The sequence below is a fragment of the Momordica charantia genome (assembly GCF_013281855.1).
Source record: "Momordica charantia cultivar OHB3-1 chromosome 11 unlocalized genomic scaffold, Mcharantia_2.0 BLBB01000011.1, whole genome shotgun sequence".
In the NCBI taxonomy this organism is placed as follows: domain Eukaryota; kingdom Viridiplantae; phylum Streptophyta; class Magnoliopsida; order Cucurbitales; family Cucurbitaceae; genus Momordica; species Momordica charantia.
In genome coordinates, this window is record NW_028275159.1 from 18,707,366 (window position 1) to 18,734,514 (window position 27,149).

General features: G+C 36.9%; 1 protein-coding gene and 1 pseudogene across 2 annotated transcripts; both read left to right on the plus strand.

Annotated features, from left to right (window-relative positions):
* The first annotated feature begins 3,464 nt into the window (after nucleotides 1–3,464).
* Nucleotides 3,465–6,478, plus strand: LOC111019992 (SET domain-containing protein). Of its 2 annotated transcripts, XM_088119313.1 has the most exons (6): nucleotides 3,465–4,204; nucleotides 4,292–4,334; nucleotides 4,413–4,513; nucleotides 5,223–5,321; nucleotides 5,406–5,808; nucleotides 6,123–6,285. In XM_088119313.1, the coding sequence occupies exons 1-6, from the start codon at nucleotides 3,524–3,526 to the stop codon at nucleotides 6,140–6,142; spliced, it is 1,347 nt and encodes a 448-aa protein (XP_087975439.1). In that variant the 5' UTR covers nucleotides 3,465–3,523; the 3' UTR covers nucleotides 6,143–6,285. The 2 variants fall into 2 exon arrangements, with proteins under 2 accessions (XP_087975439.1, XP_087975438.1); XM_088119312.1 differs by having other exon boundaries at nucleotides 3,470–4,204; nucleotides 5,406–6,478.
* Nucleotides 6,479–15,875: 9,397 nt separating this feature from the next.
* Nucleotides 15,876–24,503, plus strand: LOC111020005 (uncharacterized; annotated as a pseudogene).
* Nucleotides 24,504–27,149: the final 2,646 nt, after the last annotated feature.

The window sequence follows — 27,149 nt, forward strand, 5'->3', positions numbered from 1 at the left end:
AGATAGTAGAAGCAGGGATTGGGATCAGCTCAGAATAAAAATTTTATGGTATATTGGATTTTTATTAGAATTGTTATAGAAATGAAATTGAGCAAAATTATGATTAAAATGTCCATAATTATGTCTTTTCTTAGAAATTTGTTTAAAACATTTTCCGTATGACAATAACCTTTTTTTTTTCTTGGGAAAATGACAATAACTTTATTAATTATAAAATGACAAACAAATCGTTAAACAACATAAAAATGCCATGTGTATAAAGAATAACGGTAAGCAGAGAATTGATAGAATTACTTCATATTTTTTATATGTTCCACACATTTTTGTTTGAGCCGGTTGTAAATAAGACCAAAAAATTAAATTAAATTAATAGTTAATTGCAAATATAGCATCCAGCTTTCTTCTTTGAAAAAAATAATCGATCATATCCAAGGTTCGAAATGTCAATGGAAATATTGAGGTCCCGATTTTAGATGTCGATGGATATTTCAAAAAAAATCACAAAAATTATACAAATGGATGGAAATTGTAGGTTCCAAAAGGCTGACAAGCACGATTGACCGGAACTCGAGAAACATTCCTCAATTCCTGAAAAATAACTCAATACACCAAAATCACCATATCATTGACATAAGTACATGACAATGAGGAGAACCATAATGATGAATTAGAAGGGAAGAATTAGTCCGAGAGTTTGAAAAATCCAAAATATTCAATAGTTTACTCGGCTGATGGAACCAAGCTTGGGGTGCTTGTTTCAAACTATAAAGGGTTTTTATGTACCTAGTGGTTGAGACATAAGGACTCCTTCTAAAAGACAACCATACAAAAAAGGTATTATTAACATCCACCTGATGCAAAGACCAATCATGACAAGTGCAAGAGTCACTAAGACACTAATAGTAATAGGTTTAAGCGTGGGACTTAAAGTTTCAGTATAATAAATGTTAGTCATTTGACGAAACCCCTAATAACAATACAGGTTTTATACTCAATAATAGACCACTCATTTGTATCCTCTAATTTTCTTATAGGTGGGCTACACGTCTTATTACGTATATATAAGAGCATCATGTTCCTCTTTCAATGGCTGCAATCCAATGTGCATACTAAAGCCTCCTCCACCGTAGGTGGTTCAACTTCTAGATAGTTAGAAAAAAATTGCTTTTGGCTTGAAAGTACCATTCTTGGATCAAGTAACAATAATGTTGCGCCTCTACCTTGGTAGGATAAGAGGGTTCAGTGCAAGTGTACATTGTCACAAATAATATCAGGAAATACTCCAAAATTCATATCTACAAGGACTAGTTTCTTTTGAAAAGACTTTTCAATTTGTTTGCGTGAGCAATGGAGTGTAGGTAGCAAAAATATTTGTGAGAGTCGTGGAAAATAAGACTTAACATAAGAAAATCAAGTTATGAAATGCGGGTGGATTTTAGGCTAGAATTTACATATATACCTTAAACGCTAGAATCCGAAATGAATTAAGCGACAACTTAATGGGTAAGTGACAACTAATTATCTCTTAGTCAAAGACGCATGCTAATTATAGTTGAGCCGAGATGATGTTGACCAAAATTCACTTGTATTATGCGTGCAATTTCTGAAAAGTCGCAAGTGCGACCGGAAACACTTCTCCCGCATTTCCTCTGTTATTAATGTTAGACTTGGGATCTAACAATAAGACAAATTGCAGAAAGAGATGATCACGAAATGAATGCACCAAACATAAAGTTAATGGTCAAATAGCAGAGGTTTATATAAACCTTCGGTCAAATACAATTAAATAGCAGAAAAATAATTAGCCAGTTAGTACTAAATTGACTTAACAATAAAAATAACAGACTAATATAACCAACCACAGCGATAAATATCTAACCACATAGATAACTAGCAAGTTCACATAAAATAAAATAATCATTAATATATCAAAATAAAATATATCATTAATATACTTGATATATTGATAAGAAACAAATCATTATCGTGGCTAATATGCTTCATATTAGGTATATCAATTATATCGATGATATATTTATATTTAGTGTTTGATATAGTATTTGCATCCAAGCTCCAATGAACACGTGCACGCATAAGAAATATGCACATTGGTATGGTGCAAAACCCAACACATCTTTATGCTCAAGTCAAACAAAGAGTTCAGTTGAGAGTAGCGAAAAGTAGGATTGGGCACGACGTAACTTGTGCCCTAGATCTCTCCTCTTATTTATAGAGGGAGTCTCCTATGGTTGGATTAGGTGGAACGACTAAATCGAGTCTGGTCAACTTGACTTGATCTATCAGTTTGACAGCTTGACCCACGTCGCTTGATTGGCCTCACTTCAAGTTACCTTAATATGATAATTTAAAGTGGCCCCCACTCTTTAGGTGTTAAAGAGGTAAAGTACGCAAATTCCCTCGTGGAGAGTAGTTGATACATTGGTGTTTCTCGGGCGTTGAAATTTGAAAGGTAAATACACTTTTGGTTGAATTTGAGGTTAAATTTTTATCTGGTCTTAAGTTAAAAAAAAGTCACAATTTGGCCTACGACCTTTAAGAAATGGTTTTGAAACAGGATATTTTTTTAAAATAATACTTTTATTTAAACTTATTTTAAAAATAATGCTGCATTAAATAAAATTAAAGAAAAATGCATATTTTGAAATTTATTCCGAAAATAATGTTTTTGAAATTAGTCCCCCACTTGGTCATCTCTTAGACGTCGCCAAATCTGTTTTTTTTTTTTTTAAATCAAGATATGAAGAGATGATCATGTGTTGGACCGCACCTCCTGTCCTTTCTTCAAGGGACGAATAAGATATTTGAAAAAAAAACTAACTATTATTATATATTAGAAATAAAAAAGTAGATTTCACTTCAGTGAATTAACTAGTGGTGCCATGGTTGATTGTGTGGCGTTCAACTTTCAAAGCAACGGTCTAGCGGTTGGAGACTCAGTAAAGATAAGTTCTTGTTTTCTTTTATTATTAATCAACTTTTTAGTTATTATTATTATTATTGTTATTATTATCCACCACACCACTAATTGATTCACTTAAATAGAATCTACTTTTTAATATATAATATATAATAATATTTAGTTTTTTTTTAAATATCAAGTCGTCCCTTAAAAAAAGGATTGGGAGGTGGGGTTAAACACATGGTCGTCTGAGACGACGACAAACATCTAAAAATGGAATGGTCGTCTCTTCCAGAGACAGACCAAGTAAATGACTAATTTCAAAAACATTATTTTTAGAATAAGTTTCAAAATATGCAATTTTTTTTTTAATTTTATTTAATGCAGTATTATTTTAAAAATGAGTTTAAATAAAAACATTATTTGAAAGAAAAATCCGCAATAAAGTAAAATCACCCTTAAAATAGCGAAAATAGCGAAGTGGTAATGTTGAGTTGGCAAATTTTAAGGATACTGCAAAATTTAATAATTTGATACTATTTTTCTTTTCTCCTCTGTCCCTTCCTCCGAAACAAAATCCCTTGACAGAGGGCAGAAATAGAGATGGAAATGAGGGCAACAGAAGACATTGAAATGGGGGAAGATATTACTCCGCCATTGCCGCCCGTTACCTCAGCTCTCCACCCTTCCTTCCTCCTCACTCACTGCTCCTCCTGCTTCTCCCCAATCTCCGATTCCCTCCGCCACTGCTCCGCCAAATGCTCCCATTCCCATTCCGATTCCATCGCTTCCGGCGCCGCCGACCTCCGCGCCTCCTTCCGCCTCCTCCGCCTCGCCCTCTCTAATCCCTCTGTTTGGCACTCCGATCCTCCCGAGCGCATCTTCGGCCTTCTCACCAATCGCGAGAAACTGATGCTGCCCCAAGACGACGACGACGGCGACGACGAGGGTTTACTGAGAATTCGAATTCGGAACGGCGCCGAGGCCATGGCCGCTTCCAGAAGGACGGGCTCTGCCGATGGATGCCATGAGAACAACGCCTTGGAGGAGGCCCTCCTCTGCCTCGTCTTGACCAACGCCGTCGATGTTCAGAATTCCAACGGCCGCACCATCGGAATCGCTGTGTACGATCCTTCCTTCTGCTGGATCAATCACAGTTGCTCTCCCAACGCTTGTTACAGATTTCTACTTGAATCCGAAACTAATTCGGATTCTGTCGATTCGAGGCTGCGGATTGCTCCCAGCTGCACTGGCCCCGAGACTGGTGGAGGAAGTTGTAATCAAGTAATCGTTTGAACTACGAGTAGTTTTGTGTTTATGAGCATTTTTATCCTTGTCTCCTGAGAGATTTTGCATGAATATCTTTGCCAGATTGGTACTGTTCATAGCAATCCGTCGGATTTCATAACAAAAGGTGTGTTTCTTCAGTTTGCATTCAATTACATGCATTAGATGTTGTCTCTTGTTGTATATTTATTTGATTCTGATGAAGATTTTCAGGGTTCTGGTCCAAGAGTCGTGGTTAGGAGTATAAAGAGAATAAGGAAAGGTGAGGCAGTCACAATTGCATACTGTGACTTGTTGCAACCTAAGGTATTATACATTCTCAAGATTTCTCAGTCCTTTGTTTTTGCGTTTGCATACGTTCCCGTTTCCTGTTCCTGATTTTATGTGCTTAGAAGTTTTGCCCACGGTAATCAAATTTAAGAGGGAAATTTCTGAACTTAGGCTTGTTGAATATTGTTGTTTGGAGGGGCTGGACGTTTGGATGTCTACATAGATCATTGAGTGAAAACTTAGGCTCCTTCTCATAACCATTTTGTTTTGAGTTTCTGTTTCTTAAAATTAGGTTCACGAAAACCATTTCCACCTATGTATTTATTTCTATTTGTTTTGTTATTTATTTTTTTTTAAGAAGTTTTCATAAACTAAGCCTAAGCCAAAATTTGAAAAAAAAAAAAGTAGTTTCCCTAAACTAAAATTTGGCTAGGATTAAATTTTGTTTATAGAAAAAGTGAAAAACATACCCAGAAAAAAAAAAAAAAAGAGAAGAAGAAAGCATATTTTCTTAAAGAAGAAAACTAAAAACGAAATTGTTATCGAACGGAGTCCTAATAATTTAAACTTCTCATTGTCTTTGGGAGTATCTAGCATGGGGTGTGATTTGCGAAAGCTTCTCAAAAAATTAGTGGTGTCATTAAATACCCCATTACCAAAAGGAAAAATTTTAGGAAAATTTTAGATGAGAAACTATGATGAGATGACATGCAATAGATGAGAAATCTTGTTGATTTTATCTTAGGCGATGAGACAGTCAGAGTTGTGGTCAAGGTATCAATTTTCCTGCTGTTGCCAGCGATGTAGTATGAAGCCCCAAACTTATGTGGACCTTGCTTTGCAAGTAAGACTTTAATGACTAACTCTCCCTTATTTTTACTCTTGTTAAGGAAAAAGTAAAAGTGATGTTCATTTTAAATTTCTTCAGGAAATTTCTGCCTTTAAAGTTAGTTTGTTTGATTCAACTTCCATTAGCAACTTCTATGACGACAATGCAGTGAGAAGAATAACTGATTATGTCGATGATGCAATTTCGGATTACCTTTCCATTGGTTCTCCTGAATCTTGTTGCGAGAAGCTGGAAAACGTGCTTACTTCAGGTTTCAGTGAAGATCAAGCAAAATATGAGGAAGGAAAACCGCTGCTTAATTTGAGGCTGCATCCTTTGCACTACTTGTCACTGAATGCATACACTGCTCTGGCCTCGGCTTATAAAGTGCGATCGAGTGATTTATTGGCTTTAGATTCCAAAATAGACGATGACGATGAAAATCTACGTAATGCATCGACCATGAGCAGAACAAGTGCAGCATACTCCTTGTTCCTTGCAGGTGCTACTCACCATCTTTTTCTTTCTGAACCATCTTTGATTGCGTCTGCTGCTAATTGTTGGGTTGTTGCTGGAGAGTCTATGCTTATTCTTTGTAGAAGCAGCTCATTTTGGGCTGCTGACATTTCAAAGTGGAGTTTCCCTATGGATAAAAGAATGTGTTCTAAATGCACATGGGTCAATAGCTTCAATTCTAGTCGAATTCACGGTCGAGATGTCGATTTTCACGGCATCTCAATCGGTACTTTTAGTTGCATTGCTAATATTTCTCAAAGATGTTGGAGCTTTCTGACTCATGGTTGCCCATATTTGAAGGCTTTCACAGACCCTTTTGATTTCAGCTGGCCTAAGACGACCCCATCGCATTCGAGCATCAATCGCTCAGGTGCGTGTCGGAAAACTAAAGATATTATTTGTCAGTGTGAAACTCAGGTGCATTCTAACGAAGAGAGGCAATGGATCTTTGAGCTTGGAATGCATTGCTTATTCTATGGGGCCTATTTAGCAAGTTTGTGTTATGGACACCATTCCCATTTGGCATCTCAGATTCAGAATATTTTGGACGAGATGAAATGATTTAATGCTAATCCAATAAGATTGTAAATTGTTATGAGATTGAAACTTTGTATAGACTCCTGCAGTTGTATGAAATCAGGATTTTAGTTTCTGTATTCGAACATGGTTTTGTAGGACCAATGAGGAAGAATTAAATGGATTTAATTTTCGACTTGTTTTTGGATCACATTTTTCGACTTGTTTTTGGATTTTGTGATCCAAAGAGTGGAAATTATGTAAAACATTTTTATCCTTGGAATGTTTTTAAGTATTGAATTTGAAACTTTAAGCAGAATTATAAAATAAAAAGGAATTTTTTTTGTTAAATATATTATTTTATGTAATAAATTTATTTTATTTGTATCAAAATTAAATTTGTAAAACATAATATATTATAAGGAAAAGAACCGTTTCTTGTTTTCGTCTAGTCAATAATAACTTGATTATTACCTATTATTTTTAGGTAATAATGGATGGAAACAAAAGGAGTCTTATTGAACAAAAAAAAAAGAAGAAGAGATTATTGTAAAAAACTTGCTGGTGGAGGAAGACCTCAGTATAAGAGTGAGATTAAGTGGAATATTAGTTTAGAAATGCGACGGTTAGGTTTTGAGAAGTTTCAAAATGGACACTTTTGATCTTGAATGATCTTGAAGTTTGTAGTAGGTAACTCTTTAGTTCTTGAAGTTTCAAAATGGACATTTGTTGGAGAAATAGTTCTAAATGGTATTTGAGTTGCTTTGACCATTGGTTGACTAATATTATGTTTATTGTGTTTTATTGATTTGGTCGAGTATATTAATTTAATAAATTTTGTTGATGATTGAACTTATCTTTTTTCTTTTTCAACATTATCTCCTCTCTTTCACTTTTTTTCCTCCCCTTCCTCTGTGAAGTTGACCATTGGCCATCCCCTACTGTCTCATTCCTCGTCGGTCTTTACCACCATTGCTACCAACATCCAACGACCTTTACCAGCCAAGAGGAAACGAAGGAGAGATGGGAGCTCTCTCTCCCTCCCTTCCTCGTCCCAAACCTAAAACGAATGGATTATAAAGGTAAAGTACACAACTAGTCTAGTTAGTAATTCAAATAACAAAATTGGCTTAATTATTAAGAATTTACAATATTGTCTAAATATTGGCCCTTTTATTAGGGGTTTTAAAAAAAATCGACAACCCGAAGAATCCAACTCAAACCGTAAGGGTTGATTTATGGCAGACCCGAAAATTAGGTTCGGTTCACGAGTGAGTAAAATTTTTTCTCAGTTCAATTGAACCGAACCAACATTTACACAATAATTTAAAAAATATATATATGTAAGTATATATATATATATATATATTATGTTTATGGTTTTCAAATCATCCTTACCTTCATGGTACCGTGAGCCCTCCTTCACCCCTCTCTCCTCCCTCCCATTTCTCTCCTTCCTTTCTCTCCTTCTGATTTTTTTTAGGGTTTCTTCGCATCCCCCACCCTCCCTCTCCTCTTCTATCTGTCTCTTTTTCTCCAGTTCCATCTTCAGCAACTTTCTTCATCTCTTCGTCACATTACATTTCTACTCCTAACTCACTGTCAACGTCATTTGTCTCATCTCTTCCATCCTAGTGTCTGCATCGATGTTCCAGTCACGTCTCCAGATCTATCTCATCTGGGTGTTTCAACTTCAAATTTGCCATACTGTAAGCATTTTCCACTTCAGAGCTTCCTCATTTAAGGTATCCACTCTACATCTGCCTCATCTTCGATGTCTCTACTTTAAATCTGCTTCACCGTTGGTGTCTTTGAAGGGATCGAACCCTCAGCGGAAGTAATTTATCGGTTGTGATTCAACTCCGATTAGAAAATGAAACAATATCGATTTTTAAAAAACAGAACATTTCTATTTAAAATGAGGTTAAGCCTCTTGGGGAAGAGAAAAAAAACTCACATTTGAAGACCGTTGGCGGATTCTCTTCTCAAGCACGAACGTTGTGACGACACGAACAATTCTTCGCAACCGAAGTTAGACACTACCACAAAGTTACCTTGCTATTCTTTTTGGATCAAGAATGGATTGTGGGATCCTTCTTGGCAAGAAAACAAAAGGGAAATTGGAATACTATTGTGAGAGAAAGAAGCAGTTTTACAGGAAAAACACCATAACCTTTAGCAACCCAAAACCCAAAACCTAGAGAAATCTCTATGTTTTGAAGCCATGATTGAAGAGAGATTCTCCACCTCACCATTTCCCAGCAATTTTGGTGGGGAGTGGTGGCTGTTAATTATGGTATTACCATAATTAACAAATATTATATATATATATATATATATATATATATATATATATATTTAATTATATTTAATTTAATAAATAAATTAAATTAAAACCTATTTTAATTTAATTAAATCACATTTAAATAAATTAATATTTGAATCACATTAAAATATACATATCTATGATAACCTAGGGCATTTAATATGAATCTAATTCACATTAAACTTTAACCTATAATATTTTTAATATGAATCTAATTCACATTAAACTTTAAACTATAGTTGTAATATTCTTCTAAAACAAACCTATAGTTTTAATATAAATCTAATTCATAGTATTCTCTCATAATATATAGTTTTATAATGTATCATCATACATTATATTAAATTGTGTCATATACAATTAACTCAAATTCTCTTTAATAAAATTTGAACAATTCAAAATTCTTCCAAGACTTAATGTTCTTAATTACCCTTTACGAGCTAGCAAGGAGACCTAATGAACCTATAGATCAGATGCTCCAACGTTACGAGATTAATTGGTTGAACTCATTAACCACATGAATCAACATACGTTAACTACGGATTACTCCACTAAAAACCTGCAGTTGCACTCTTCTCACTCTAAAATATTTTTGTGTCCACGGATATCGACCATTAATGGCAAGTCAATCTTTCACGAGTGCTCGTAACTCAAGCTGGCTCAAATTACCGTTTTACCCCTGAGTTACATCTTACTCCTTAAATACCACTGCTTCTCTAATGAACAACCCGGTTATGGTCCAACCACTAATCGAAAGTCCCTATCCGATCAGTGAGAGGGTGGGACCCCTTGTTCAAGTCTTGGAGTCAACATTTAAGAAAACACTCATCTACTCTTCGAAAGTCAGGGAAGAGTGAGTTCCATCTCGTGAAGTTATGTTCCCAGCTCCCCACTCGGTCTCGTCCCCAAAATGGTAGGAATATTGAGTCAGCGACTCAGGCCACTCTCACCCATACAGATTAAAGGACGAGCCCTCATGGGCAGGAGTCCATAACTCACTCAGGATTGAGAATTAGTTGCTTGGTCATCCTATGAAATAGCAATCTGTTAGTCAACGACGTTACATCTAAAGATCAGCTATTTCGTGGTCCGATCTTATACAAACTCATTGCAAATGATACCCCCACTCGCATGTCTCCACACGAACGACCTGGATCGGGTCGTCTGTAACATTTACAAAATGAGTCTTATCCATAGTGTTGTCAGGACAAGGTACTCAGCCTTATCCATATACTATAGACCCTTTAGATTATTCCTGGGACATTATCTACTTGTATATCGAGGATATATCAAATATATACCTAGTATATATACTGTCCCGGTTACATTATAATAACTTTGGATGTTTAGTTTATTGGATTCAATGCAATGCTATGAATTCAACAACAAATTGATTGAATAAAACTTTATTGAATATAAATTTGTTTTTACATAAATACAAACTACGAGTCTAGGGTAACACACCCAACAGTCTTCACTCAATATATCTCATTGGCGGTGTCTCTACTCCACGTTTAGATTCAAATATGTATCCGTGACTTTTCTCTTTTATTCACAAATCTTCAAAAATTGAAATCCGAAGACCCAACCCAAAATGAACTGAAAATTGGAGGGTTGGGTTGGGTTGAGTTAAGCCTCGGGTTCATTCGGGTAACCAAAACAGTGAACCCAAAATTTTGGGTTGGGCCATATATCCTCCTTTAACCGACCCAACCCAACTCGTGTACGTACACCCCTACCTTTTATGGATGGAGCCCATAAGAATTCTTTTTTTTGAAACACCATAAGAAAATTACCAATTGGTCATTTATAATATATATTTAATAAAAAAAAATAAACATAAAATCACAAAATCAAATACCTAAAATTATGGAGCCCCAATTTCCCATTTTTTTTAACACCTCGAATCCCTAAAATCCCTCTCAATATACACTATTGCTTCTTTCCTATTTATTTAAAAATATCAAATCGCAAAAAATCCCCTCACACGATTGCGTAGAAGAAGATCCCTCGCATGCAGACTTATTTTTTCCCGATAGATTGCTTGATGTTTTCTAGTGGAAGACAACCAATGAATAGGTCGCTGTTGCTTCCTCGTGAAACACACGCACCACCCCCACCATGGCCACTGGTGCACGAAGCTGGTCATCGGATCTTTGTAGAGAATGCTGTTGTCTGAAAAGGGAGCGGCATTGTTGTTGGATCACTGAATCTGTTTGTGGGTCGCCGCTGGTTGCCGGATTTGTTTGTGGGTAGCCGGATCAGGTCGTTGCTGGTCGCTGATCTCGTCGTCAACCACGTTCTAGGTGGTCTCGTCGTTAGCCGCTGTTCCAAGTGGCTTCACCGTCGACTGTTATTGATGTTAGAAGATACCCCACTGCATATGTCAGAGGTCGCCGCATGTGGGTCGTAGTGGGAAGGTCCTCATAGAGTTGTTGCTTGTTGTCGGAGAAGACAGTTGAGCAAGGGGAGTGGCGTGTGTAGACACCGTATTTGGTCCGGCTCGCTTTCGTTTTTTAAAAATTTTTTATTACTGATTTTTTAATTATTTATTTAGTTTAAAATAACATAATTTACTTTATTATAAAATTTAATGTAAAGTTTTAACTAAATCAAATCAAGTTTTAAAATTAGATTTTATTTGAAAATAATTGGTTTTTTTAAATTGATTTTAAGATTTAAAAAAAAAACAGTTTTTTTCTCCCCTTTGATTTTTTCGTTCATACATGTATCCCCTGATCCCTTTCTTCTCCTCCCTCTTTTTCTCTCTTCTCTTGCCCCTTTTTCTTTTTTATCGTTATTTTTAGGTGTATTTAAGGATGTAGTGGGGAGGAGAGGAAAGACAGAACACCAGAAAACAAAGAAAAATTCACTTCCTTCTTTCTCTCTACCATCACCTTATCTTCTTTCTTCACCCAGACCGGCGACCCCGACGATACACAGACTGCACACGTCCCCCGGTGATCACAAGTTCAAACAACCTGCACCACAGTAGTCCGACGCAAAGCTCTATAATCACGACAGACAAGGATAATTTCTACAACCGACGCACGGATCACCGACCACCTAACTCCGACCTCGAGTGCTCCTTCACGGTTTCAGACCCGCGGCCACACCAAGGATTTCCTCAGTGCAGTACGTGGTATAGAAAAAAGTTGTTTTAGAAATGATTTGATTTTTTTAATTTGTTTTAAATAAGTTTGTTTTAAATTTGTTATATATATATATATTAAAATAAATTTGTTTAAATATCATTTGATTATTTTTAAAATAAGTTTGTTTTAAATATGATTTGATTATTTTTAAAATAAGTTTGTTTTAAATATGATTTGATTATTTTTAAAATAAATTTGTTTTAAATATGATTTGATTATTTTTAAAATAAATTTGTTTTAAATATGATTTGATTATTTTTAAAATAAATTTGTTTTAAATATGATTTGATTATTTTTCCCCTAAGTTTGTTTTCCCTCTGATTTGATTTTTTTAAAAAAAACAAGTTTGTTTTAAATATGATATTTTTTTTCTTTAAAACAAGTTTGTTTTAAATGTTTTTTTTTAGTTTTAAGGAAGTTTGTTAGAGGAATTTCAAATCTAAAACAAAATAAATTTATTTTATTATTATTATTATTATTATTCTTATTATTATTCTTATTATTATTATTATTTTTGGTTTTAGTTTTATTTATTTTTTTTAAACAATTTTTTTTAAATAAAGATTTGTATGTCTCAGGTTTGGGTCTTTACTTGTCTAAATTAATGTTGTTTTTTATATCATTATTTTACCAAACAGCTAGTTTAGATAAAATGTTTTTTTAATGTAAAAAAAAACTTTCATTTTTATAAGATTTCAAATCTTAAAACACTTATATAAAATATTAAGTGAAATCTTAGGATGTTGACACATTGGTAAGAAGTTTGTATATAGACTCTCATGTCACAAGTTCAAGTCTTGATGGGCCATTATTTTTTATTTATTAATTTTTTCTTTTCTACTAAATAATTATTTCGAAAATCCCAATGACAGAAATTGGATCTTTCCAATATTCTCGAGGTGATAATTTGTTTTTCTAATCGTCTTTGCGCCACTCATGCTTGTTGGTTCATATTTTATCGTAAAATATGAACCAATAAATTTGGGACATTTAAAATCAAACACAAAAGTATTTTTCTTTTTGGACCAAAGTATAATAGGATAATTTTTGACAAAATATGGTACCGTTTTCGAATGGGTGTCGTAGGGTGCTAACACCTTCCCTACGCCCAACCAACTCCCGAACCAAAATTCTGTTTTCGTAGACCAATTTTTTGAAATAGGTGACCAATCACACCTCGTAGATGATTGGTGGCGACTCTAAACCCTAATCTCGAAAGAGACCTGTCAGGGGATGACGTCGGCCGCTCCGCGTCGCAATGACATTGTTGTTCGCTTTGTTGTTTTTTTTTGTATTATTAATTTTGTTTGGCATCATATGCATCTCGCACAAATACACAAGCCTCCTACCCGGGCTTTACCTTTAAGATTAGGTCGGAGACTGAGTAGTGTGACCTTCGTAGAATTTCGATTCCCGTGCAGGCACATGAAATTCTCCACTCAAGTTGACCATACCACGCAAGCGTATGGAAGATTTGGGGGCCGCTTCCCTCTAGGTTGTGTAGGCATTAATTTTACACTCATTTTAGCATCAGATTTCTGCTATTTATTTATTTGTTTGTTTTCGTTGGTGTTGATAAAATGATTTGTTTAAAAAAGTCTCATGCATTCTCTCACTTAATAATCATTTTTTTTACAACAATAAAAAAAAAGAGTTTCGCAACTTTCCCTTTAAATTTATTTTCTGCCAATTTTACCAAAATTGACCTAAGTCTTAAATCATTAACATTGACAATAAATTAAAGCATGAGTTCCAGTAAGGCTCCTACCCAAGAGTGGAGAGAGTAAGACCAAGAAATTGTCCGTCAATGGTCAGAGAACATGCGACATACTCATGGTGACGCATTATCACAGAATGTAATCATGCCATTTCAAAATGTAACGTTTCCAGAAAATCAGTTGGATATCTTGAAACGTTTATGAGAAGGTTTAAGACCAGATAGAAAGACCCAGTTCATAAAAAATATATGGCCACATAGCACAGCTCCTGTACGTGCGAGTAAACTTCTCAGTGTTGAGAGCATTAGTTCGACATTGGGATTCGACCTATAGATGCTTTACTTTTAGCTCAATGGATATAACCCCAACTATCGAGGAATACCACACCCTCTTACAAATACCACTGCAAGAGAAAATTGAGGTTTATTCCTATGATGGTGGGTTTACGTTGAAAAGGGCAATATCGCTGCTTGTAGGGAAGATATATGCTGGTGAGATAGAAAAACATGTGAAAAGGAAGGGAGAAAACACATGCTTGCCGATAGAATATATCCTGAGTCTTCAGCAGAGGTTCATTAATGAAGAAAGGGAGCTATCGCTATTAGCTCTGTGCTTATTCAACTTGGTTTTATTTCCTAAAGTTAGTGGGTACGTTGAAGAGCGGGTGGTCAAGCTATTTGTCAAGGTAGAGATGGGGGTTAATCTCGTAATACCCATCCTTGCAGAAACTTTCCGAGCACTAAATTTTTGCAGGTCTCGAGGAGTAGGGAAATTTATAGGCTGTGCTCAGCTGCTATACATTTGGATCCTCAGCCATATAAATTGTCCACCAGAGTTCAAGAGTCCTCAGGTCAAATTTTCAAGATCGTGGAGTAGATTACAAAATCCCATCCTTGAATTCAACCAAACAGATTGTAGTCAAATTCACCCAGGGAAAGAAGAGTGGAGCATTTTCTTCGTAGGACTAAGGTCAGAAGACGTGGAGTGGAGGGCCCAATGGATGTCAACCAAACCTATGATGTATAGATGTGGTAAATTTCACAGCTACCGTTATTGGGTCCATGGGGATGTGTATCTTATGCCCCATTAATGGTACTGCGCCAGATATGGGTACGTCAGTTTATCCCAGCTACACATGACTTAAGAAACTCTGAATTTGCCTATGATGTTGGGTTTTGCAAAAACAAAATTCAAGAGGTCGTAAAGGCATGGAAGACGATTGCCAGAATCCAAAGTGGCAATTACCACGATAATATATTTGAAGGATATGAACAGTGGCATTCGAGTAGAGGAAAAACTATGGTTCTCCTACCAACTGACAAGGGCAAAGGAAAGCTAGAGGTTCCCACTAGGAGAATTCTTTCTGAAATGAGCCCAAATCAATCCACTTAGCGGAAGATTCGCAGGATAGAATACGAGCTGCGAGAAGGGAACCCTACATCAGCTAAAGAAAGACTACAACTAGGGTTCAATCAAAATCTACCTCGAAGCATTGAGCTGGAATTAAAGCAGGCAAGAAGGGAGGTCGGTTACCAAGGGAAAGAAAACAGATCGCTAGAAGTAGAGATTCACGACCCTAACAGAAGAAAGTACGAAGAGAGCTCACAAGCAGCCTTGAGGGCACGAGACAATCAAATATCACAACAAATGTCTTCTCTACAAACAGAAATCATGTCCCTTCGTCAAAAAGCCATTGTGCTGGAGGAGAAAGAAGTACGGTTAGCTCAGTACGCTCAAGAAAAACAAAGATTAAAGGAAACTGTTCAGGTGCTTTCAAGCCATCTCGACAAAACCCAGAATGCTGCTAATGGTTTAATGCATGATTATGCCCGTATCAAGGAACAATACAACCAAGTGGGGTATGAATTAGATCATGTGAGACGCGATAACACATTGTTGCGCCATAATTCAGAACATGTGCTCACCCAAGTCAGACAGGCAGCCCATAGGGCAGATGGTTTAGCTGAGGAGGCACGAGCTCTCACGTCTGCCATTGCTCTTACACAACCGAATGGCAAAAGCACATTCAAGTTCTTGGGCAAACTTCGGCGAGATCTAGAGCATTGGGGACAGTTTTATTGATACTCTGCTTTAATGTACTTTCAATTTCATGATTTAAGCATTGCGGTTCAAATTTGGCATAATTGTTGTTTTTTTGTAATCTTAATTTATTTATTCATCCAATTTATAATAAAGTCACGAACTTATTTATTTATGGTTTTCTTTCTCTTTCTTTTTGTCTTTTATTTTTCTAAAAAACAAAAAGGGATTGTTCAAGATAGCTCGCTCACTGGCACCACATCGCACTTATCGTACCAGACACAGGGCAAGATTAATGATGGAAGATCAAAAAGCCGAGCAGGAGAAAACAAGGAAAGATATTGAGGAGTTGTGCGAAAAGTTAGATGCCATCCTCCTTGCGTTGGAAAAAGGCAAAGCGGCTGCGGATCCTGCTACATCTAGCAACCCTGTCCATGAGCCGCAAGAAACCCCGCCTTATCCACCTGGGTACGGTCCACCTCTTAGGCCAGTGGCAGAGGGTTTCATGCCACAATATACAACGTACAACCCTCTCTGTATGACGTCCCGGTTGGTCAGTATCCGCATCCCTTTGTTACGGGAGCTCAACAAATCCCAGCCAACATCATTTTCGAGAGCCCGAGCAAATGATGTCACCCCCTACAGTCCTTAATCTAGGTGGTCTCCCAGCCAAGACAGACCCAGTTGGACAAAGTGCCCCCAGTAACGAGAAGTTCGAAGTTCTGGAGGAAAGATTAAGATCAATGAGGGGACAGACGTTTTTGGCAACATTGATGCCTCACAATTGTGCTTGGTGTCTGGATTAGTCATCCCTCCAAAATTTAAGGTGCCAGAGTTTGAGAAGTACGATGGTTCTTCTTGTCCTAAGAATCATCTTATAATGTACTGTAGGAAGATGGCAGCGTACGTCCAAAATGACAAATTGTTGATACACTACTTTCAAGATAGTTTATCTGATCCAGCCTCTCGTTGGTACATGCAGTTAGATAGCTCTCATGTTGGCTCGTGGAAGAATCTGGCCGACTCCTTCCTAAAACAATATAAGCATAACATAGACATGGCTCCAGATCGCTTAAATTTACAGAGGATGGAGAACAAGAGTACAAAAAGCTTTAAAGAGTATGCTCAAAGGTGGAGGGACACAACAACTCAAGTCCAACCTCCTTTAACAGATAAAGAGCTATCTGTCATGTTCATCAATACCCTAAAACATCATTTCTATGATCGGATGATAGGAATCACTTCCACAAATTTCTCTGATATTATGACCATAGAAGAAAGGATCGAATACGGGGTTAAACACGGGCGAATAACCAGTACTGCCGAGGAGCCATTAGCCGCAAAGAAGGCAAGTCATTCCAAGAAGAAGGAAGGTGAGGTGCAAATGGTGGGAGCAGAACGACACTCTTGGAAACAACAACCGTACGGTCAGACACCGCGATACACTCCATATTATTACCCAACGCCATACGGGTATAATCAACCGTTTGTGAATAATGCAACTTCACATTACTCCCCTTATGCCTCTCAAAATTTTCAACCCCCAGCCAGTCAAAATTTCCAACCTAGGGGTCAGCAGCATAATATATTCTATACTCAAGGGTAACAGACTAATAGAGGGGCACGTAAACATACCCAGTTTGACCCAATCCCCATGACTTATACTGAGCTTCTGCCTCAGTTATTTCAAAATAATCAGCTGGCATCTGTACCTGTAGATCTGATCCAGCCTCCATACCCAAGATGGTATGATGCAAATGCTCGTTGTGACTATCATGCAGGAGCCATAGGGCATTCAACAGAGAACTGCACTGCATTGAAATACAGAGTTCAAGCTTTGATCAAGGCAGGTTGGTTGAATTTTAAAAAAGAAAATGGGCTTGATGTAAGTAAGAATCCGCTGCCGAATCATCAGAATGTCCAAATAAATGCAATCGAATGCCAAGGGGTCGAGTCGAAGAGTAAGGTTGCTGATATTACAACCCCTATGGAGGAACTATTTGAAATTCTCTTGGGCAGTGGATATGTATCAGTGGAGTACCTATGCCCAAACCTCAAGTATAAAGGGTATGATGAAAGTATGACGTGCCCGTTCCACGCTGGGGCAAAAGGTCACTCCCTAGAGCAATGCAACCGTTTTCAAAAGAGAGTTCAATAGTTGTTAGACTCAAAAGTCCTTACTGTCACAAAATCTCACCTGGAGAAAGGGACAAATGTCGTGGAAGATATCTTGGTTGTTGAGGGCTAAAGTGATTCTCTTAAGCCAAAACCTCTCACCATCTTTTACCGTGAAAAGCCAGATGCACCCAACTACAGTCAGAAACCAATCACTATCACGGTCTCAACTCCTTTCGAGTATAAAAGTTCCAAAGCAGTGCCTTGGAGATATGAGTGCAAGGTAACTGTAGGGCAAGAGGTATCATCTCCTTCACTCCCAGTTGACAATATCACCGGAGTAGGAGGTTTGACATGAACTGAGAGATGTTATACATCGGATATCTTGCTAAAGCGCCTGAATGAGCCCGCTAGTGAAAAGAATAAAGAGAAAGCAAGTGAGAAGAAGAAGGAAAAAGCAGAGGAAGATAAGAAAGGGAAGACCAAACTCAAAGATGATATTTATGATGAACTGGTGGAGGCAATTGTTGTAAAGGATGCAAATCCTAAACAACCCGTGTCCGAAGAAGAGACTCAAGAGTTTCTAAAGCTAGTGAAGCAAAGTGAATACAAAGTTATTGAACAATTAGGTCGGACACCCGCAAAGATCTCTATATTATCTTTACTGTTATCCTCTAAAGTGCATCGGAATACACTGTTGGAGGCCTTGAAGCAGGCTTTCGTTTCACAAGATATCACAGTGGATAATTTGAGCAACGTTGTGGGGAATATAACAGCATCTAGCTCAATCACTTTTACAGACGAGGAAATACCACTAGAGGGTACATGACATACGAAAGCTCTCCACATCTTAGTTAAGTGTAAAAACTTCCTAATAGCAAAAGTCCTTGTGGACAGTGGATCTTCTTTAAACATAATGCCAAGATCCACGCTAGAGAAGTTACCCGTTGATATGTCCCGTATAAGACCTAGTACTGTGATAGTAAGAGCTTTTGATGGAGCTCGCAGCGCTGTTGTTGGGGATATTGAGATCCCGATCCAGATAGGTCCTTGCACATTTGACATAACATTTCAGGTTATGGACATCACATCAGCTTATAGTTTCTTGCTGGGGCGACCGTGGATACATTCGACAGGAGCAGTTCCATCCACTTTACATCAGAAACTAAGTTTGCGGTTGACCAAAAGTTAGTGATCATATCGGGACAAGAAGACATTCTAGTCTCAAGGCTTGCTTCGATGTCATACGTTGAAGCAGCAGAAGAAGCTTTTGAGTCTTCATTCCAATCATTCGAGATTGCAAATGCTACAACATTACATGGGAAGTTTGGAAGACCTAAGCCACGACTTTTAGAGACCGCCTTTAAAGGAGTCAATGGAAGCTTAGACAAACTGCTGAGGATGGCTAAGAATACAAAGAAGTTCGGGTTGGGGTATAAACCAAGTAGAGGCTACATCATTAGAGTGCGGAGTCTGGAAAAGGCAAAATGCCTCTCAAGATTTGAGAATGAGGAGCGTGATTACCCTAGGAGGACTGTTCCACCTCTCAGCCACTCTTTCAGAAGTGCCGACACAATCCATCAAGAGTACGATGAGACCTCTGTAGTGGCAGCAGTGACAGAAGAAAGAGAGCAAGTCGGACATTTTGTCTACTATTGCGCCTCTGCTTAATAGCAAGAGGGACGAGTGCAAGTGCACACTGTCACAAGTAATAATCTGGAAATATTCCAAGTTCGTCTCCACAGGGACTAGTTTTCTTTTAAAATTGATTTTGCAAATTGTTGGAATGAGCAATCGAGTTTGGGAATAAAGATAATTGATTGGTTGAAATGCACGTTTTATAATTTAATAAAATAGAATTTTGAAACCAACCCTCATACTACTGACTAATTTGAAGAGAAATGAATTACACCTATCAGAATCTCACACTAAATTTACTCTCTAATTGCAAACTGGTTCAACTCCTATTCCATACTGCTTTTGGTTTGTTTAGAAGATTAGGCCAGTATTTAAAACATGTCTGTAAAATACTAGAAGAATCCTAAGTAATTAAAACTCCAACTTACGTTTAATGGGTAAGAGAGCCTATGTCTAGAATCTTGTTTAAGTTCTTATGTCTAAGTAACTTCCCATTTTATCTTGATGAACTCCGTTGACTCTAACCTTTTCAGAATTAAACTCAATTGTTGTGATTTAAACAAGTGGCCAGCAAGTAAAATCAACTGGATTAATTAACTCAATCAAGATAAGCAATTTAAGCGTAAACGCCGTGCTATCTGATAGATGTAATTAAAATGATGGGAACTAAGTCATTCGTAAGAGAGTTGGAAAAGCAAATTAGCTACTCATAAAAACATGAAGAATATAAATAATAAGAAGTGGATTGAAATAAAATATCATAGTAAATTTAAGAAGTAATTACAATAGCTAAATTAAAATCGAGAACCAAAATCTAAAGAAAATGATAACAAAAAGGAATTGCAGTAAAAATAATTCAAGAAATGTTCAGCAAAATTAAAGACAAAACAAATTCTAGAAACGTAAATTCTAGAGAGGAAACAAGCTGGAATTTTAAATGTCAAGTGAGCTCCCCTTGAAGCTGGATGGAATTTGGTATTTATAAGCTAAACCTTGCAAGTTGGTGGAGAAAATCTTGGGTATTTGAGTGGAGGAGCTACAATGGGGCTTAACAGCATTTGGTTGCACGGATGAAGGGATGGGTTGAGATTTCTTCCAACTGCCCGGTCAACAAAAGCCCTTATTTGTAGGTGGAGAATGCGTCAGGCGCATTGCTGAAGTTTCTGGAGTGTTGGCGATGCGCCAGACGCATCGCTGCTAGCTTTAAGATAGCCTCTGTGTCAACTGCAGAAGGTACATTGCTGCTTTCTCCTTAATTTTTCCCCTATAAAACATATATTTCCTCATAATTCCATCTATTTATCCAAAACCAAGTGTACAAGTCTTTCCTAAGAAATGTCCCATTTATACCGGATTCAATGCATGAAACATACGTATTTAATTTCAGAAGACACTAAACATGCACAATTTGTAAACACTTTTTCCTAAAATTCAAGACTTATCATCTACCCGTGCCCAGACGGTTTTGAGCTGAGCAATTGGAGCGTGATAGAGCTACCATCTTTTGTAAATAATAAATCAAAGTAATTGTCCATTTTTTTTCCTTCCCCTCATTTTCTTAATTAATTAAATTAATTTTTATTTCCTGTACATTCCATCCAAACCTATTATTTGTTTATAATTCTTCCATATCAATAAAGTTTGAGTTCATTCACTTTGTTTCTTTCCTGTACTATTCTCTGGGCCAATTTATTCATTTATTTCTGTTTCTTTTCTTTTCTCCTTTATTATGTCTTAAACAGTAATACTGAGATTGAATGCGATAATGATTCGAAATACGAGCTCGATACACCTATATACAATATTGAATCTGATGAGGAAATAGACGACGAGCCCTCTGCTGAGTTATTGAGAATGCTAGAAGAAGAAGAAAAGATGTTGGGACCCATGAAGAATTAACTGAGACAATTAACTTGGGATCACAAGCCGAAGCCAAAAAGATTAAAATAGGCACTCATATGTCTTCAATGAGTCGCAAAAAGTTGATAGAGTTACTTCATGAGTATGTTGATGTTTTTGCTTGGTCCTATCAGGATATGCCTGGTTTAGATACAGACATCGTAGTGCACAAATTGCCGATCAACCCAGAGTTCAAGCCGGTTGACAGAAGTTACGGAAAATGAGGCCAGATATGTTGATCAAGATAAATGATGAAGTAAGAAAGCAAATCGATGCAGGGTTCCATACAGTATCTAATTACCCTAAGTGGGTGGCGAACATTATCCCTGTACCAAAGAAAAATGGACAAGTAAGAATGTGTGTGGATTATAGAGACTTGAATCGCGCAAGTCCAAAAGACAACTTCCCGCTTCCTCATATCGATGTTTTGGTTTATAATACTGCTGGATTCTCAACCTTCTCCTTTATGGATGGGTTCTTAGGATACAATCAAATCAAAATGGCACCTGAGGATCGTGAAAAAACCACATTCATTACGCTATGGGGAACTTTCTGCTACAAAGTTATGTCATTTGGGCTAAAAAATGCTGGCGCAACCTACCAGCGTGCCATGGTTACTCTCTTTCATGACTTGATGCACAAAGAAATTGAAGTTTACGTCAATGATATGATTGCCAAGTCAAAACAGGGCGAGGAGATACAACTATTTTAAGGAAGCTGTTTGATCGATTGAGGAAGTTCAAATTGAAACTCAATCCCAACAAATGCATATTTGGGACAACCACTGGAAAACTCCTGGGTTTTGTAGTAAGCCAAGAAGGCATTAAAGTTGACCCGGATAAAGTCAAAGCAATCTTAGAGATGCCACCTCCACAGACGCAGAAAGAAGTCAGAGGATTTCTAGGACGACTCAACTACATCACAAGGTTCATATCTCACTTAACAGCAACTTGCGAACCCATCTTTAAATTGTTCCGCAAGAACAACGATGGGGTATGGAGTGAAGATTGTCAAGCAGTATTCGATAAGATTAAGTAGTATTTGCAAGACCCTCCAATTCTTGTGCCACCAACTCTAGGACGACCCCATATTTTGTATCTCACAGTGACTGAAAACTCAATGGGATGTGTACTGGGGCAGCATGATGATTCAGGCAGGAAAGAACAGGCTATATATTATTTAAGTAAGGAGTTCACCGATTGCGAGACTAGATACTCTCAAGTAGAAAAAACTTGTTGTGCTCTAGCTTGGGCTGCTCGACGTCTAAGACAATACATGTTGTATTATACCAAATGGCTCATTTCAAAGATGGACCTCAAAAAGTACATTTTTGAAAAGCCGTCTCTCTCGGGTCGAATTGCAAGGTGGCAGGTTCTCTTGTCCGAATATGATATTGTCTATGTGACTCAAAAGACCATTAAGGGGAGTGCTTGGGCCGACTACCTAGCTCAACAACTTATAAATGACTACGTACCGGTGAAGTTCGATTTTCCAGATGAGTATATCTCCACCATAACCGCAAGTGAGGAAAGTTTAGACCCGCAAACTTGGACCATGATGTTTGATGGTGCCTCTAACGAGTTAGGTCATGAGATAGGGGCTATTTTGATATCACCCAAAGGGGAACTATACCCTCTTACCGCTAGATTATGTTTTGACTGCACACATAATATGACCGAGTATGAAGCATGCTCGATGGGCGTCCAAGCTGCTGTTGATATAAAGGTTAAGAAACTTAAAGTTTTTGGGGATTCTATACTAGTAATTCATCAACTAAGAGGAGAATGGGAAACAAGAGACGTTAAGTTGTTGCCTTATAAACAACTCATAACAGAATTGTCACAAGAATTTGATGAAATCTCATTTGATTATTTGCCAAGAGAAAATAATCAAGTAGCAGATGCATTGGCCACATTAGCGGTGATGTTCAATTTAAAACTCAATGAGGATGTCCGTCCGATTAAAGTTGGGAGGAGAGATGTCCCAGCTTCTTGTATGAGCATTGAGGAAGAACCCGACGGTAACCCCTGGTTTCATGACATCAAACAATATATAAAGAGTAAAGAATATCCACCAAATGCTTCAGAAAATGATAAGCGCACCCTTCGCAAGTTGGCAATGAAGTTTTTCTTAAATGGAGAGATACTGTACAAGAGGAACCATGACATGGTTCTCCTAAGGTGCGTCGAAGGAAGAGAGGCTAATAGGATTATGGAGGAAATTCATGAAGGAGTTTGTGGCACTCATGCAAATAGCACATGATGGCTAGACAAATTTTAAGAGCTGGCTATTACTGGATGACTATAGAGACAGATTGTATTAAATATGCAAGAAAATGTCACAAATGTCAAATTTACTCGGACAAGACTCATGCTCCTGCTTCTCATTTTCATACTTTGACAGCTCCTTGGCCTTTCTCTATGTGAGGCATGGATGTGATAGGACCTATCGAACCTAAAGCATCAAATGGGCATCGATTCATTTTGGTAGCCATAGATTATTTTACTAAATGGGTAGAAGCAGCTTCTTACCGAGATGTGACAAAAGGAGTTTAGTCAAATTCATCAAGAAGGAAATTATTTGTCGCTATGGTCTTCCTGAAACCATAATTTCCGATAATGCAAGGAATTTGAACAACAAATTGATGAGTGAGCTCTGTGAGCAGTTTAAGATCAAGCATCTCAACTCAACCCCTTATTGACCTAAGATGAATGGTGTAGTGGAAGCCGCCAACAAAAACATAAAAAGAATAATTGAAAAGATGACTGTAACTTATAGAGACTGGCATGAAATGCTTCCGTTTGCCTTACACGGTTACCGCACCTCAGTCCGTACTTCAATTGAGGCAACGCCATTTTCATTAGTTTATGGTATGGAGGGTGTTCTCCCTGTCGAAGTAGAAATTCCATCATTGAGAGTTATCATGGAAGCTAAGTTACAAGAGGCTGAGTGGGTTCAAAGGCGTTATAAGCAGTTAAACTTTGTAGAAGAAAAGAGGATGACGACATTATGCAGATGACAACTTTATCAAAGAAGAATGATGAAAGCCTATGACAAGAAGGTGCGCCCAAGAAGGTTTAGAGAGGGAGATTTAGTTCTAAAAAGAATTCTCCCATTACAGAAAGATCGTCGAGGCAAATGGACCCCGAATTATGAAGGACCATTTGTGGTGAAAAAGGCTTTCTCCGGAGGAGCACTAGTTCTGGCCAACATGGATGGCAGTGAATTTTTAAATCCAGTCAACTCAGATCATGTTCGAAAATATTATGCATAACTTCTGATGTATTTCGAAAAATTTCACTTTGATCTCAGTATTATACTTGAAAGACAGTTTTGTGTATCCATTCTCTATTATAGCCTACAAATTTGAACCACATCTTTGAGACGCGTGTCCCTTGTCATTTATAAAGTCTGGTCTCCATTCGTCTCTTTCTATATACGAAGGACGGTAGCTTTTATACTCACGTCTCCAAGGTTATGTGTTAGTCAAAATCAAACATAAGGGCACAGGAAGCCTTACGGACATTTTGTTCTCTAGAACATTGGGGCAAATATGACATTACAAAGTTATCAGGGGCAAAGTCGTCGCCCCATTTGTTTTGGGTACTCTCGATCCAGTTAAAAGGATTTTCGAAAGAAAGCGAAGGTGATCGGGCTATCTGAACAATCCCAAGTTTTTATGAAAGGAAGTGATTTCACTCTATTTTGGCATCCAAGAAAATTTTCATGTTATTATCATGCGTCAAACTCACATTTCATGCATCGTTTCATGCATTTTCATTGAAGAAATCTCAAAGCCCTATGGTAGAAAATTTCATGACAGTTCATTCTTGCTCAAGCAAGCCTTTTAGTTTTCTATTGGTTAAATCGAACCCGATCAAAGATCGTGGTCGAAGCCTGTGTCAAGCCAGGTCCGTTTTCTTTTAGTTTTCTGTTGGTTAAATCGAACCCGATCAAAGATCGTGGTCTAAGCCTGTGTCAAGCCAGGTTCGTTGCCTTTTAGTTTTCTGTTGGTTAAATCGAACCTGATATATCGTGGTCGAAGCCTGTGTCAAACTAGGTCCGTGACTTTTTAGTTTTCTATTGGTTAAATCGAACCCGATAGATCGTGGTCGAAGCCTGTGTCAAGCCAAGTCCGTCACTTTTTAGTTTTTTGTTGGTTAAATCAAACCCGATAGATCGTGGTCGAAGCCTGTATCAAGCCAGGTCCGCTGCCTTTTAGTTTTCTGTTGGTTAAATCGAACCCGATAGATCGTGGTCGAAGCCTGTGTCAAGCCAGGTCCGTCACTTTTTAGTTTTCTGTTGGTTAAATCGAACCCGATAAATCGTGGTCGAAGACTGTGTCAAACCAGGTCCGTTACTTTTTATTTTATTTTATTTTATTTTTTAAATCTCGCCTTCCCAATACTCTGTTTTTTGCCTTTGTCTACCCTTTTTCTGTAAGAATACACAAAGGGGGGCAAGCTGTAGACACCGTATTTGGTCCGGCTCGCTTTCGTTTTTTAAAAAGTTTTTTACTGATTTATTTATTATTTTTTATGTTTATTTAGTTTAAAATAAAATAATTTACTTTATTATAAAATTTAATGTAAATTTTTAACTAAATCAAATTAAGTTTTAAAATTAGATTTTATTTGAAAATAATTGGTTTTTTTAAATTGATTTTAAGATTTAAAAAATACAGTTTTTTTTCTCCCCTTTGATTTTTTCCTTCATACGTGTATCCCCTCCCCTTCTTCTCCTCCCTCTTTTTCTCTCTTCTCTTGCCCCTTTTTCTTTTTTATCTTTATTTTTAGGTGTATTTAAGGAGGGCTGCAGTGGGAAGGAGAGGAAAGACAAAACACCAGAAGACGAAGAAAAATTTACTTCATTCTTTTTCTCTACCATCACCTTATCTTCTTTCTTCACCCAGACCGGCGACCCTGACGATACACAGACTGTACACGTCCCCCGGTGATCACAAGTTCAAACAACTTGCACCATAGTAGTCCGGCGCAAAGCTCTATAATCACGACAGACAAGGATAATTTCTACAACCGACGCACGAATCACCGACCACCTGACTCCGACCTCGAGTGCTCCTTCACGGTTTCAGACCCGCGGGCACACCAAGGATTTCCTCAATGCAGTACGTGGTATAGAAAAAAGTTGTTTTAGAAATGATTTGATTTTTTTAATTTGTTTTAAATAAGTTTGTTTTAAATTTGATATATATATATATATATATATATATATATTTTAAAATAAATTTGTTTTAAATATGATTTGATTATTTTTAAAATAAGTTTGTTTTAAATATGATATTTTTTTTCTTTAAAACAAGTTTGTTTTAAATATTTTTTTTTAGTTTTAAGGAAGTTTGTTAGAGGAATTTGAAATCTAAAACAAAATAAATTTATTTTATTTTATTATTATTATTATTTTTAGTTTTAGTTTTTTTTTTTAACAATTTTTTTTTTAAAATAAACATTTGTATCATAAGAATTAAAACTAAGTTGATTCATGTGTTATTGGTATAGTGGTAAGTTACTTAGGAGTAATTCACATGTCTCAGGTTCAAGTCTTTACTTGCCTAAATTAATGTTGTTTTTTATATCATTATTTTACCAAACAGCTATTTTAGATAAAATGTTTTTTTAATATAAAAAAAAAACTTTCGTTTTTATAAGATTTCAAATCTTAAAACATTTATATAAAATATTATGTGATATCTTAGGACGTTGATACATTGGTAACAAGTTTATATATGGACTCTCATGTAATAAGTTCAAGTCTTTATGGGGCCTATACTAAAATTAATTTTTATTTATTAATTTTTTCTTTTCTACTAAATAATTATTTCGAAAATCCCAATGACAGAAATTGGATCTTTCCAATATTCTCGAGGTGATAATTTGTTTTTCTAATCGTCTTTGCGCCA

Bases quoted from the DNA above. Each gene is read 5' to 3' on its own strand.
- LOC111019992 (XM_088119312.1), top strand. From the start codon at position 3,524: ATGGAAATGAGGGCAACAGAAGACATTGAAATGGGGGAAGATATTACT. The intron at 4,205-4,291 runs GTAATCGTTTGA...TATCTTTGCCAG, and splicing joins GTGGAGGAAGTTGTAATCAA to ATTGGTACTGTTCATAGCAA. The intron at 5,322-5,405 runs GTAAGACTTTAA...AAATTTCTTCAG, and splicing joins ATGTGGACCTTGCTTTGCAA to GAAATTTCTGCCTTTAAAGT.